The sequence below is a fragment of the Parasteatoda tepidariorum genome, chromosome 3 (assembly GCF_982258835.1).
Source record: "Parasteatoda tepidariorum strain Cologne lab strain chromosome 3, Ptep-v5.0, whole genome shotgun sequence".
In the NCBI taxonomy this organism is placed as follows: Eukaryota; Metazoa; Arthropoda; class Arachnida; order Araneae; family Theridiidae; genus Parasteatoda; species Parasteatoda tepidariorum.
Window position 1 is genome coordinate 38459366 of NC_141757.1, and position 15637 is coordinate 38475002.

The 15637-nt window shown below is 30.6% G+C and overlaps 1 protein-coding gene across 1 annotated transcript in view; it reads right to left on the reverse strand.

Annotated features, from left to right (window-relative positions):
* LOC107438305 (cuticlin-1) overlaps positions 1 to 15637 on the reverse strand; it is an 85829-nt gene that overhangs the window by 58632 nt on the left and 11560 nt on the right. The window contains exon 2 of the mRNA XM_087159111.1: positions 10351 to 10391. Coding sequence (XP_087015237.1) covers positions 10351 to 10391 — 41 coding nt within the window. The remainder of the gene's footprint in view (positions 1 to 10350; positions 10392 to 15637) is intronic.

Sequence of the window (15637 nt, forward strand, 5' to 3'; positions counted from 1 at the left end):
TCAACTGACAAAATATTTTAGTTTCAATCAGACAAAAAGCAAATTATGTAATAAAAACATATGTAACTGAAATTCGACAAATTAAATTAAGCAATTTAATTTTTTCTCATACATAATACTAATAAAAAAACAAATATGAAATGAAATAATTATGTTATCAATGATCAATAAACATTTTTAAATATCAATCATCAATAAACAAACAAACATCAATAAACATTTGTCTGATATGTTATAAAAAATAAGGTGAAAACAAAAAATTAAAAATTATTTACAATAGATCTCTGAATATTCACAAAACATTTTAACTATGTACATTATGTAACCTTTTTAACTATGTACATTTTTCATTAATTTTTCTTTTCACACCATTTTGTGTACCAATGATTTGCACTTTTATGCATTATTTAAGAAATATCTCAAACATATATGAACTGTTAATTAATATTTCGGGCTGAACGATTTTTTGAAAGTAAGTAAAAAACAACTAAAAGAAAGGAAAAACAATGATTAAATTAAGACCTCCTTATAAACAAAATTTTTTATCAATTTCTTTTCCATAATATTCGTTTTCATTTAAGCATCTTGACTCTTTAACGTTTCTTCGCCGCGCATTCCGCTGTCGCGTATTGATAGCACTACGATTATTTTCCCGGTAATTTTGTGCTGTTAAATTATGTTCTATGTCGCTGTTGATATCGCCTAAGATATTCACGGTGATCCATTTTTTATAAAAGATATAAGTATTTTAAAGTAAACTCTGTTCAATATACTTTGATAATTTGGAATGTAAATAGTTTTCTGAGAGAGTGTTGATTCGTGCTTCCAATAACTCTACCCGATTTATCAAAGCTATTAAAATTTATTGGAATTCTAAAATAAATAACTGCGTTCTATCAAAACAAACATTTTATTATAAAACTTTAGAACAACTATCTTTTTACATTGCCACTCAAATTTATTAATAAACACTGGATAATATTGCGTTAATGAAACTTTTATCTAATGACGTCATAAACAATCGTTTGCATAAAGTTTAGTTCATAATAATCATATATAATCGTTCGCATAAATAATCGTTTGGTCTTTTAATAGCTTTACGTAACGTCTGAGATTCTTTTTTTTTTTTTTTTTTTTTTGGAATGGCGATGTTATAATTTTGTTGTTGAGTTAATAAATTTTCCTTTTTATAAACGTAATAGTAGAGTTTTCTTAATTATTTGATTCGAAGTCCTCTGAGTTTTATTTGAGGTCAGTTTGTATTTTGTATTTTTTGACAGCATTATTAAAAATTATCACCTTTCACACACATGCGTTCTCAATTTTGATTGGCTGTTTTGTGCGTTACTAACCAGAAGTCTTCTGTGATTGGCTATGTGTTATCATTCCACTATCTTCTTATATATATATATATATATATATATATATATATATATATATATATATATATATATATATATATATATATATATATATATATATATATATATATATATATATATATATATATATATATATAAGAACAAAAATATTCAAAGTTCCTCCACACATTCTTTTCTCGAATTCGATATTTTGAAAATGTATTCGATTTCAAGTAAATCGCACGTGATTTGTAATGTTGTCATTTCGCTTGGCTTTTCCTTCCGTGATCGCTGAATGCAATCAAAATGTAATCATTCGCATTATATCCCCCCCTACAGGTGGTTATTTTCGGAGGTCATATCAATGAGGTAAGCGATGAGTGAGTAACTGTGCGCGACGGCAGAATGCGTGCGTGAAATGAAGTGAAGCGAGATAGAGTCAGCTTCCTCGATTACTGCCGCTGCTTCTACGAAGTCATTGACCACCGAGCATAGCTTGTTTGAAGAAGAAAAAAAACACTCTTTCTTTTAAAGAGCACTTTTTGTTTACCAATTCTTATCATCGATGAAAAGAGAAAGTCGTACTTGCGTTCGCAAGGCTGCCAACTTTCTACGCTTTGGGGGAATTTTTTTTAATAGTGGCAGCTAAAATTTTCATGATGGTAGCTAAATTTTTTATAGTGGTAGCTAAATCGTGAGAATAATTCAAGAAGGTTTATACGAAACTCCACTATTTTCCAGCTCCTTAAATGCGGTGAGGCTTTTAAAATGTTGGGTAAATTATCAAAAATTCTGAAAGCTTTACTTTTTAATTTTCAGGAATTCAATAAAATATTTTGCGAAAACCAAAGTCGTTGGCATCCTAGTGTTCGGAGGAGGATTTTTCTAACATGTGCTGTGGATTCAGTACGGTATTTTATTTTAACTATAGTACAGGCACTGGACAGCCAAGCCGTCTTGGATTTGCGGGTATCGATATTTTGATTTGTTTTAAAGTAATACATGCAGCCTTCTGCGTTCATTAGAATTGCGGCTTATAAGCACATAGCACAAATTTGAAACAAGAAAACGCAAATTGGAGAAGGATATTGCAAAGATACATCCACGGTGGGATTCGAACTCGCTACCTCCAAACTACAAAGCGTTTGGTGAATTGGCAAGACCGCTCGGTCAGAAGGTTCCTATCAATATTTAATTTCATAGCGTTGCAATTTTTAATTCAGCTCAGAAAATCAGGTAGCTTTTCGATCAAGTATTGAGAATAATTTGCTCCCGTAGAGAATTTTTGAAAGAACTACTCCGCATTATTTGGGTTACATGGAGAAAAAAAGAAACATGACAATCTTCCACTGCTAGACACGAGGTAGCTTAAAGAATAGAGCACTCGCCTTCCAATGATTGTTCGAGTCACCGCGATGGCTGGTTGATACGAATTCCGCACCCGGCTCTCACAGATCACAGTGCTGATGTAAAATATCCTCTGTGGTAGACGGTTCATGGGTTAGAGTCCCCTTGCCCTCATGCAATTATTTCATTCCTAGTTTTAATCTTGAACAAATAAAACATTCCTGTCTATCAAGATATGTAAGTACTATATAGTTTCCCATTTTTACTGATGTAACGTCACGAACGGACTTTCCTGCTACCCATAAGTTACACCGAAGGCGGTTGTTTGCATGAGGGAAAACTATTTGTTCATTTTCTAAAAGATGGTACAATGTAGAATCAGTAAATTTATATTGATGGAATTATACGTGCTTTAAATTTAAGTGCTAATATGAGAAAATACCCATTTAATGTAAACACTAACGAGCTAGCACTCTTTTATGACACTCATTAAAAAATTAAAAATCTAGCCATAATGGGTTGAGACAATAAAACTCGCAGAAGAATACAGTCAGTGCCATGTTTAGCAACAAATTTTAAAGTGTGCCCCATTTAAATAATGCCACATTGATTTTACGTCATAACTGGGAGCAAAGAAAACCAAATATAGATATTGAAAAATTCTTCATGTAAATAAATATTTGCAAGGAGTTGTCGAATTCCTGTCTTACCAGGACAGGAAAGAAAACAGATTAAGTAAAAATCTCGAAAAAAGTGTCCCACCGAAATAAAGCTACAACTGTTAATAGCCAATATATCTCCATATTATATGGGGTTTTTTTGCATCCAGTTACAGCACAAAATCAAGGCGGCTTCATTTCAATGTGACCCGCCGTAAAAAAAATATATAGTTCAGTGTGAAATAAATTGAGTTTATGAACGCTTACGAAAAATAAAATTAAAGATATAGGTAAAAAATATACACAAAAATGTAATTTGAGTGAGCGCGTGTCTCCAAAATCATTGAAACGGAACAGAGCTCTCACCTAGTATGTAATTAGAAACAATTGAGAAAGTATGTTGGGTGCAGGAAGACATAGGTTAGTTCTCGTTAAAAGACTGTTTCAAGCGTGAAGAACTGCATTAAAAGGACTGAAATACTATATTATTCGAAAATTCGCATTATTCTGCTACGTTAGATTCTAAAAATCCCTATTTTGAAGAGGAAATGTTTATGAACGTTTAAGAAAGTATAATTCGAAAGCAATAATAGTCATGGCATACTATCAAATTCTCAATAGTCAGGTAGTGACAATTAAGTGGAAGAGTAGTCGCTAACTATTACCAATTTGTATTATCAGCAATTTATTTGTTGGTGGAACTAAAGGGCTTGACATCCTGATAGCTTCGATCATTTGCATTCAAACGTGTTACAATTTTTTTTTAACTATAAGCCAAATGTTATATCTAATTTAAAAAATTATTTCCTTGAAACATCCCTAAATGTTTTATTAAATTTACACCCGTTTGGTTTTAATTCCCGATTCAATTGGGATAAAATTTAAGCCTGGCAATTTTTCTCGATAACTATAAATACGATCCACAATTTTTTGTGAAATTAGTTAACTTAATTGTCAAAATATTTTTTTTCTTCTCAAAAATATATCTATACCTGAAATATTTCAATACCGAATGAAAATACATAAAAATATTTGTTTTTTACATATTCATAAAAAAAAAAACTGTGAGAAATTGTAATTTTAGATTGTCCCTTTGATGTTAGAATCACACGCTATCAAATTCTTTCCGTAGTAAATAACAGACACTCCATTTTTAAAAACTGTTAATCTTCCCTTATGAGATCAAAATAAAGTTTATTTATATTTTTTTTCCAGAAATTAGGGGCAAATTAAAAAGGTTCTCACGGGTATAATAAAAATTTAATGATGGTAATGAAAATTAATGATCATTTAATACTTATATGACATTTATGATCTCGAGCAATTAATACTTTTATGACCACAAGTATACATTAGCCAGTAAAAAAATTTTTTTTTGCATGTTAACTGCGCCGTACTAGAACCCTAAACTTCAGTTTAGCATCTTAAAACAGGAAATTCTTACTAACATTAGTATGAACTGGTCATCAAATATTAACTGTTTGCATTTGAGGGTACCAATTCGGCAGTATAAGTTACCTACCACTCTATATGCTAAAATTTTACACTTAAATATTTAGTAACCGTATTATTCTTTCGACTGTAAATTTGTACGTACTAAATTTCTGGATTTTGACTTCTTTCACTCAGTTGTAAATATGCTAATTTTTTTAATTTCCCGATTTCGTAAATATTCGATGTTTTTCAAGTATATTTTTCGGATGCGCGCATGTATTATTACTCAGATACTCCATTTTTTTTGTATATTATTTATCTCATTGTACTTATTAACTATATTTTCGACATTACTCGCCCGTCGCTTTAGGCAAACAGTATCAGATGAAGAGGCAAGGCAGATACCTCATACTATACGCTCACATTAAAGCACTAATTTTTTGCCCTCTACAGCAGGGGTGTCAAACTCGCGGCCCGAGATGAACATTTTTGCGGCCCTGTCAATACATACGAAGCAAAGTAAAAATAAAATAGAAATGTGAATTAGAAAGGAAACTAGCATATAAAATTATAATATACTTTATTTATAAACTATACGGATAATTTTAAATTGTACGCTCAAAAATGTAAAATTCTAATTGGCTTGCGGCACCTTCATATTTCGGGGATACTGCATCATATCAAAATTACGCAGAAAAAATTTCAAATCTTAGAACAGAATTTGAAACAAGGTTTAAATATTCTAATTCTTTGGAAAACAAATTTTGTTTGTTTTCTTCGATTTTCTCAATAAATATAGACTCAGTACCCAGTAGTATGCAAATAGAAGTGATTGAGATTCAGTGCGATTCAAATTTGAAGACAAAATTCATTGAAGTGGGCGTGCCTGAATTTTATAAATATTTACCGGCAAGGTTTGAAAAAACTCGAAAATTCGCATGTGAAATTGTTTCCATGTTTGGAAGTACTTATTAGTGCGAGCAATTATTTTCTGTTATGAATGGAAATATATCTCCTGTCCGAAACCGTATTAATAACGCTCACGTTGGATCAATTTAGAAAGTAATCTCGGCCAATAAAATTTCTCCCGAAATAGGAAAGATAGTACCAGAGAAAAGATGTCAAGTATCAAGCAATAATTTAACTTTATATAATTTTATTACAATGTACTATTCAAAATAAAAATATTTGTTTCTATGAAAAATTTTTTATTTTACTATTTTTTTGCGGCCCACCTAAAGTTAAGCATTGTTTATTTGGCCCAAGTTAGCTTTTGAGTTTGACACCCCTGCTCTACAGGGATTCCACAAGGATCTAAAAATGTAAGGAGTGGAAAAAACTCATTCCCGTTTTTATTTATTTTATATATTAAATAAATAAATCATAATTAACACCATGATACGTTGTAAATTATTCAAATTTAAAGTGAAAAAATTCTTTGAGCTGTCATCTTCAATAGTAAACTGAAAGAAATATATTAGAAAGAATTGCTAATTTGCTAATTTTAATCTCTTTTAATAGATTTTTGCTTTTATGGTGATCACCATTTATATATATATATATATATATATATATATATATATATATATATATCCGCATTTGCGTTACAAGAAGAAAAAAGGAAACATGAAAATTTTTCACTGTTAAAGACGTAGTGTGGTGTCTTAGAGGATAGAGCACTCGCCTCTCATTGAGGTGTTCGAATTCCAGCGATGGCTGGTCGATATGAATTCCGCACCCGGTTCGCACCGACCACAGTGCTGGCATTATATATTCGTTGTGATAGACGGATCATGGGTTAGAGTCTCCTTGCAGCCAGGCTAACCGAGAGAGGTTTTCAAGATTTTCCTCTCCATGTAAGGTAAATGCGGATTAGTTCCATCAAAAAGTCATCCACGAAAACGAATTTTTCCCAATACTTGATCCAGGAGTTTCTGATATTATATATTATGGATGGGGTTCAAAATTACATTACTACGGAATTGAACATTGGTAGTCGTAAACTTAAAATTGGTTTGGATATTCAACGACGTTTGGATATTCAAATAAAATAATATTAAGAAAGTATTTAAAAACTAAACGTAAGGAAGTTAGGGTAATGTTTGCTGTTGTTGGCTACGAACCCGAAGGAGTGAAATGTGTAGCACGCCCTAAATACCAGTGGCGAGTGTTTTTCCATTTTTCGACTTTCCTGAAAAATTTTCTTTTTTACACTTAAGTTTTCCATTTTTTGCCTTCAATAACTATCGAAAATAGACATTTGTAAATTAAATATCTGTATTTCAAATAACCGACATCATTCCTGAAATTGATGCTCATGAAATGTGCAATAATTTTGAGAAACATTTGTCATTCCTTTTTACATTTTTCTGAAATGTGGTCACCCAGAGTAGCCATTGTAACACTTTTTTCTTTTTTTCTAGCTGTGATAAAAGTGAATGGACAAAAAATTTGCTTAATTTTCGAAAAATTTATCGAATTTTGCAACTACGAATATCCACCAACTGTAAAAAAAAGAATAAATAATAATAAACACGTCTTACTGATGTCCCTTACGTTTTTCAGTGTCTTCTGGTGTCAGACTTTAACCCTTTAATGGGCCATTTGATTCTACTAAAGGTAAATTAAAGTATTTTTGGAATTGAAATCGATATAAAAATAGTCATTTAGAAGTCAGGAAAAAAAACTCTTTTAGTTTATTAAAAAAAAATCTAAATTTGAATGCCATTTTTTTTTTTTTTTGGTGGTAAGTATATTTACCACGACCTATTAGGAACTTATTGACTTTTATTTTTTGTTATTTATAACATAAATTTTATAAATGCTACAAACTTATACTTTTATACGTTTTCCTAAACTACCAATTTTATTCAAACGCACTTCTAGAAAGCTGAAGTTATTAACGAATGGAAACCTAAATTAAAAGTGGTAAAAAAGTTCTCTATGGGCTTTAAAAATTGGTGGTAAGTATACTTTACCACGGCCCTCGAAAGGGTTAAACAAAACGAATAGAAAGCATTCTTTTCGTAATTAACTTTGATAATACGGTAATTTTCTGCCATGTCAATCAAAAGTGATGCGCCTTTCGTTTGTAGTTTTAATCCATACAAAAAATAGAATAATTTCATGTTTCTTCGCCTACTTAAAAAAATCTAGCTCTTAAAATTTTTTTTATTTTATTTAGTTGCTGAAAAAAATAATTAACTAAAGAGTTCTACATTTCCAAGATGAATTAATTAAAAGAAATATAAACCGATTCATTAAGAGCAATTAAATAAAAATAAATTAACAGCTGGATTAAAAGGTTTTTTAACCAGGTCTTGAAGACAGCGTGATCGCCATCCGCACCGAAGACGAAAAGAAACGCAGGTCAAAAGACGGCGGGTAAATTATATTACCTCAAACGACCTTATAGCCTTCAAAAGACCTTGTGTAATCATAGAAAAAAAGTAAAACAAATTGAAGCAACCCCCTCAAGGTAAAGTGGAAAACGATATGTATTTTTTGGAAGAAAGAAAAAAAAACAACATCGAATTATTAAGTTATTTGAACAATTTTCTTGCTTTCGATACTTATTGGTAAGATATTCACTTTCTTGGAAACGGAAAATTACAGGAAACAAGTTACATTACACTTGGAATTTATTTACTTTTGTTCAGTAAAACAGAATCGAGTTAGCAGAAAGGAATGGAAATAAACAAAAAAAAAAATAAAGACTCGTTGTTAATATTTCTGTTCGAACAAACTATCTTACTTTCTGGCTACCTGGTCTGGCAAGTTCGTGACTTCAGCGCTGGAAAAGACGTCAATTTCGGATATTTTTTATGTGATTTCATAGCCAACAGAAAGTGCAATTTACCTGTTTCAGTGCAAGGTTTTGCCAAAGGAATTTTTCTTAGAATTGTTTCAATACATCATATTGTACTTTCTGAACTCTGTTAGAATTCTTTTTTTCTTCTCATAACTCACAAATAGTTTCAATTTTTATTTCAAGAAGGTCTCTTTTAAGTATAGAACATTTAAGTATTTGAACGTAAAAAAAAATTGTGCGTTTTTGATGGTGGAAAAGGTACGAAGTACGTATGGTGGTAGTTTTAGATATAGATGATGCATATGGTGTATATATATATATATATATATATATATATATATATATATATATATATATATATATATATATATATATATATATATATATATATATATATATATATATATATATATATATATATATAAATGTATAATTACGTTTATTTGCCTTAGCCAAATGCAAATCTTAAAATTTCTTATAATTAATTTTTTCCCATTGAAAACTTTAAATCAAAATACAATATCTCTCTCTATATACATATAAATGTATAAATGAATGTCTGTTTGTCTATTCATCCGCGTGTGTCTGTGTGTGTGCCCTTTTCAGACTCCTAAACCATTTAACACCACTACTATAAATATATATATTTGAATCTTAAAACGTAGGATAGCACTTTAAAATTTTTTTCAAGTAAATAAAAAGGTGGTTAATAGAAGGAAACTGAAAGTGTCACGTGTTGAAAACTACATTTTTCGAGCTACGATTGTTATTGATACTTTTATTGTAATCATAAGATATAAAAGTATCAATATTAAATATAAACTAGTGGGCTGCGCCCCCTGCTCGCTAACGCTCGCCAACCCCCGAAAATTGCTACGCAATGTTATATGGTTTGCTCCGCAAACCAAGCTCGCTTCGCTCGCTACTAACTTAGGTACATTGCAAATGCACAAAATTCTAAGAATTCAAAACAATCATTCAAATCCATATAACAACTTTTTTTTCCAAAAAAAATTACATCTTTTTAATAAGTACTGAGTCCTTAAAATAAATTTGAATTCAAATAAATGACATGTAATTCGTTAAATCTATTAGAAATGTGCTATAGTATAAAGTCTTAAGATAAAATTTCTAAAACTGATATATCTTTAAAAAGATTAAAATTTCGGCTATAATTAAGTCTATTAAAAATTTAAATAAGTGAATTGCAATGGAAAAACCTGCATAAGCAAATAAATTCTAGTAAAACAAATAAATTCGTAATATAAATCAAAAATTGTCAAATAAATTCGTAATGCATAAATTCGTGAAAAAAAAACGCTTTCGACAAAAAACCAAAATAGAGATCTATCGACAAAGACTTCTGCCTAGCTTATGCTCTCCCTGGTTATTTCAGTTTCCGTTTTTAAAAGCGTTATATGTTGAGCCATCTTAGCTAGATTTGGCATGTGACATTTTTAGCGGTAATCATTGGTCTATTTTCTAGCGTTGCCATTCAGGGAGTTGTAATGAGGCCTTTTTTTATCGCCGTGTAAGAGAAATATATATGTAGATTGTACTACGACTTTAACATTTATTTTATATTTCCATGAATTTAATTTTCTAATGTACTTTTTTTTAAGAAACAATCTTTGAAACTAGTTCTATGTTTCTAAAATAAACATTTATTAAACTGAGTTTTTTTTTTCACAAAAAATTCAAAAAGTGAATTTTTAATTTAAAGTGAAGTAAAACTTACCGTTATTAGTATTGCTTGAATGATGTATCCTCGCATTGTACCTAAAAGGTAAAATTAAAAGTTGAAACAAACAAAAGGCTAAATGAAGAACTGGTAAAAAATTTAAAACAGATTCCACAAATTATTTAATTCTTAACAATTATAAGAAACATTTAGATAATAAAAAATAAAATTTATAATAGATGTTAGATGAGCAAAATTTTTATGTAAAACTTTGTATGAAAAAAAAACATTTATTTAACTTTTAAACGGTTGATGTGTCATATATGTTCACCTTATTTACAAGTCATTGAAAATGTTCTTCTTTTAATCCATTAAGCAAATAATTTTTTTATGATTTAATGTTATTTTCAAATGATGCAAAGGCAAAGGTGTCTAATTAGAATCTATAAGCCTTGATCAAAGTGTATGACAGTTCAGATTAGCGTTGATGGCATCTCAAAGGTGAAAAAAAAGTGTCTTTTTGGAATTTTTAACTAATACCAAAGTTTCTGACAGGTCATAATAACGTTGCTGACAGCTCAAAGCTGAAATAAAAGTGTCCAAATTAGAATCCATAATACATCCTCAAAGTTGCTGACAGCTCATATTAGCGTTTGATTCAAAGTGATCAAACGGGCAAACTATTTACTCATGAGTTTCCATTTATAATTCAATTCTTATGTTCTTCTAGATGTCCGGAACGATTTAAAATGATCTAACGGACAAAATGTCACATCGTGTGTTTCCATATTTACTTCAATTCTTATATTCTTCTAGATGTCTGGAACGATTTAAAATTATCTAGTGGGCGAAGTGTTAATTCGTGTGTTTCCATTATTAATTTAATTCTTATGTTCTTTTAGAAAACCGGGCTGATTTAAAATGATCTAACGGACAAGCTGTCACCTCGTTTGTTTCCATCGCTAATTTAATTCTTATGTTCTCCTAGAAGACTGGGACGATTTAAAATGATCTAACGGGCAAAGTGTTTACTCGTGTGTTTCCATTTTACTTTAATTTTTAAGTTCTTCTAGAAGCCCGGACCGATTTAAAATGATCTAACGAGCAAAGTGTTTACTCGTGTGTTTCCATTTTTACTTTAATTCTTAAGTTCTTCTAGAAGCCTGGGCCGATTTAAAATGATCTAACGAGCAAAGTGTTTACGCGTGTGTTTCCATTTTTACTTTAATTAAGTTCTTCTAGATGTCCGGACCGATTTAAAATGATCTAACGAGCAAAGTGTTTACTCGTGTGTGTCCACTTTTACTTTAATTTTTAAGTTCTTCTAGAAGCCCGGGCCGATTTAAAATGATCTAACAGGCAAAGAGTCTACTCGCGTGTTTCCATTATTACTTTAATTCCTATGTACTTCTAGAAATCCGGATCTTGTTTTCAGGAGCCAACAATAGCGAAATAATAAGAGATTCAAGTTTAAAAGGGAAAAAAAAATTTTTTTTAATTATTGGGGGTCTGCTTCGAAAAATTGTTGTGACGACTAGCGCCGTATAGATCCTGATTTTAACATTGTAATTCATGTTAAAGCCTAATTGATATTAATTCTTAATTAACAACTGGACTATATTCATCCTATGAACAAACGCTGCTTCAAACTCAAGCTATTGTGTCAGAAGTGGAGTTTCAATATTTATCTTTAAGGGAAACCAATAAGTCGAATTAGATTGTTATTTCAGAAAATATTTTGATAAATCGACACTAAATGTCAGTTGAGACAGTGGCCTTAATAGAATTTAAGGAATACACATTTTAAAAAATACTATAAACAAAAATATTGTTGGGAAAATTTTGCATAAAATGCGTTGAAGCGTAAGTTTGTTAAAGACAATATTGAAACATTCACAGGTCTGGCAGGGAATATTTAGTACATATACAGTGGAGGCCAAAAGTGTGGACACTTTTTGAAAGTTTCATGTTTTTCAACTTTGTGCGCTTGTAGAATATATTAATTTTCACTTAAATACAAACGTTTATATATCGAATTGAAGATAATTTAATGTAGAATTTAATAATAAATACAGTATTACAATATCTGTATTACAAAAAAGGTTATGCAACAAATAATCAGATCTACCTTAGATTTGCATTTTTTTAAAGTGATACTTACACAATCAATACTTAGTAGGATAACCCTTAATTTTTAAGACAGCTTCATAGCGTCTTTTCATCGAGTGAACGAGTGTTTGGAGTTCATCTTTCGTAATCACATTGTGCCAAGAATCAATTATAGCTTCAATAAGTTGTCTTTTATTGGATGGACGTTTTTTTCGTGCAAGAATTTTCAAACGTCGCCACAAGTTTTCAATTGGATTGAGATCAGGGCTGTTTCCTGGCCATGGTAACATATCTATGCCTTTATTTTGAAACCATGCTTTGCATACTTTTGCTGTGTGGCATGGAGCTGAATCCTGCTGAAAAATAAATGGTGCGTTGTTGGAGAAGAGATCCCTGATTGAAGGTATCAATTTTGGTTTCAAGGCAGTTTCGATGTATTTTTTGGCATTCAGGATGCCATCAATCACTTGAATTCGGCCCACACCGTCTGCAGTAATACATGCCCAAATCATGACATTTGTTGGATTTTTGTAGTTGCTTCAATGCAATCAGGATGAAGCGCTTCACCTACTCTACGTCTCACGTATTTTCTACCATCACTTCCAAAGAGCGATATTTTACTCTCATCACTCCAGATTACTTGCTTCCATTGTTTTTCTAACCATTTAATGTGTTCTTTTGCCCACTTAACTCGTTTTTCGCGTTGCTTTTGATTTAAATATGGTTTTTTCCTTGGAATTATAGCTTCTAGTCCAAATCCTGATAACCTTCTTCTTATTGTTTGTGAACTTACTGCAATACCAGCTGCATTCATTTCACATCTAATGGCCTCTGATGACATTTTTCTATCTTGAAGGCATAGCCATTTAATTTTTTTATCGGCAGTAGCACTTGTGCATTTTTTCCGGCCTGATTTGGCATCCTGAATGCCAAAAAACACATCGAAACTGTCCTGAAACCAAAATTGATACCTTCCATCAGGGATCTCTTCCCCAACAACGAACCATTTATTCTTCAGCAGGATTCAGCTCCATGCCACACATCAAAAGTATGCAAAGCATGCTTTCAAAATAAAGGCATAGATATATTACCAAGGCCAGGAAACAGCCCTGATCTCAATCCAATTGAAGATTTGTTGCGACGTTTGAAAATTCTTGTACGAAAAAAACGTCCATCCAATAAAAGACAACTAAGTGAAGCTATAATTGATTCTTGGCACCATGTGATTACGAAAGATGAACTCCAAGCACTTATCCACTCGACTAAAAGACGCCGTGAAGCTGTCTTAAAAATTAAGGGTTATCCTACTAAGTATTGATTGTGTAAGTATCACTTTAGAAAAATGCAAATCTAAGATAGATCTTACTATTAATTGCATAACTTTTTTTGTAATACAGATATTGTAATACTGTATTTATTATTAAATTCTACATTAAATTACCTACAATTTGATATATAAACATTTGTATTTAAGTGAAAATGAATATATTCTACAAGCACACAAAGTTGAAAAACATGAAACTTTCAAAAAGTGTCCACACTTTTGGCCACCACTGTACATTTTCCTTACAAAATAACCTATAGTGTCGATCATAATTGTTTCAAATGATAGAGGTTTGTCACATTTTCGTTAGCTTAATTTTTTTGATACCCTTAGGAACACTAGATGGATGTTTAAAATACCTTATAGAAATTATAGATAAAATTGAATTATTTCCCGAAGCTTAATTTTTGACCTATGATAAACCAACTTTTTCATCTGAAAATTATTTACTGCCGATTTATTATTTTTAGAGTTATATCATGGTTGAGTTAATTTAATATACAATGCCTTTAATTACCGTGGCATGTTTCTTCTTCAGCACAAAATTAAAACAAAAATCTGCTTTTTTTTTAAAAAGTAATTTCCCTAGCATTTCAAATATTGAAAAACAATGATGGATTAAAGTGAAGCTAGTCAGAATTCATTAGTTGGCTACCATCCACAAGACTTGGCGGTTGTCGGCAAGGCTTGGCGGCGAGAGTCAAATAACGTAAAATAATCAGTAGAACATTATTTTTGAATGATGAAATTTAATAAAAGTCATATTTTTAAATTTTCATATCTCAAGAACTACTCGACTGAGATTAATCGCAATTTTGATTTTGTAATTTAAATTTGCAAAGTTTAAAATAATTTTAAAATTTTCTCTGTATTGCAAAAAAATATTTCAATCACTTTTATATTAAGTAATATATAATGAATTCAAAATTAGTTTTTGTACAAAACTTATTTAAAGTAAAAGAAAAAAACACATTTCATAATTGTGAATATGTGTGATTATGTGTATTTTTGACATTCACCGGTGAAAGTCGACAATCACAAGTTTGATTTTTCACAGTGACATGTATAAGATTTATTAGTTAAGTTAGGCAGTTCTGCTTTTAAGTATTAGCAATATAAATTAAAACTTATAAAAAACTTCCTTCTTTAATTATTTTTTGACTATCACTGTGTAAAATCCTTTTTAACGACCGTACAAGTTGGCAGCTATGGAGATTGTAATTTTCTGCATCTGATGTAATTTTCAGCATCTTAAATTATTTTTATTAGACGTTAAGCAATATATTTGAAACATTAAGTTTGCATGTTAGCGCTTGAAAATCTGTATATTAGACGTAAAGTTATTCGGTAATTCTATTTCTTATTTTCAACAAAACCACATAAAATGTTTCATTAAAAAATACACGCAACATAAAATACTATCGTATATTTTAAAATTGCTTGTTAAAAGCAATATAAATGACTACATTTGCATATATTTTTTGAAATAAACGACAAAATATCCCTGATGCATTAAATATGAATAATTTGCATATTTTGTAAATGGAATAGGCGTCTAAAATTTACGTGATTTTCCTATTCTCCAAATTTTTCGCCTCTTTGTTACCACGGTAACGGAAAATCTTGCTTTTTTCCCCCACGACAGTACGTTTCAGTAAGAAGTGTAAATATGCTGGCGTGAGGAAAAAGCAAGATTTGCTGCTACCATGGCAACGATGAGAGGAAAAGTGTGAAGATGTGGAGAAATCGCTAAATCTCTTCAATTTACTGATATCTATTTTATTTACAAAGAGTAAAATGAAAATGCAGTTTGACAATTAATAGGGGAGAGTGGGGTCAATTGTAACAGTGTACGATTGTAACAGAGCAAAAATTTCGAGTGTCGGGTTTTAGATTTGGTTCCTAGGTGGC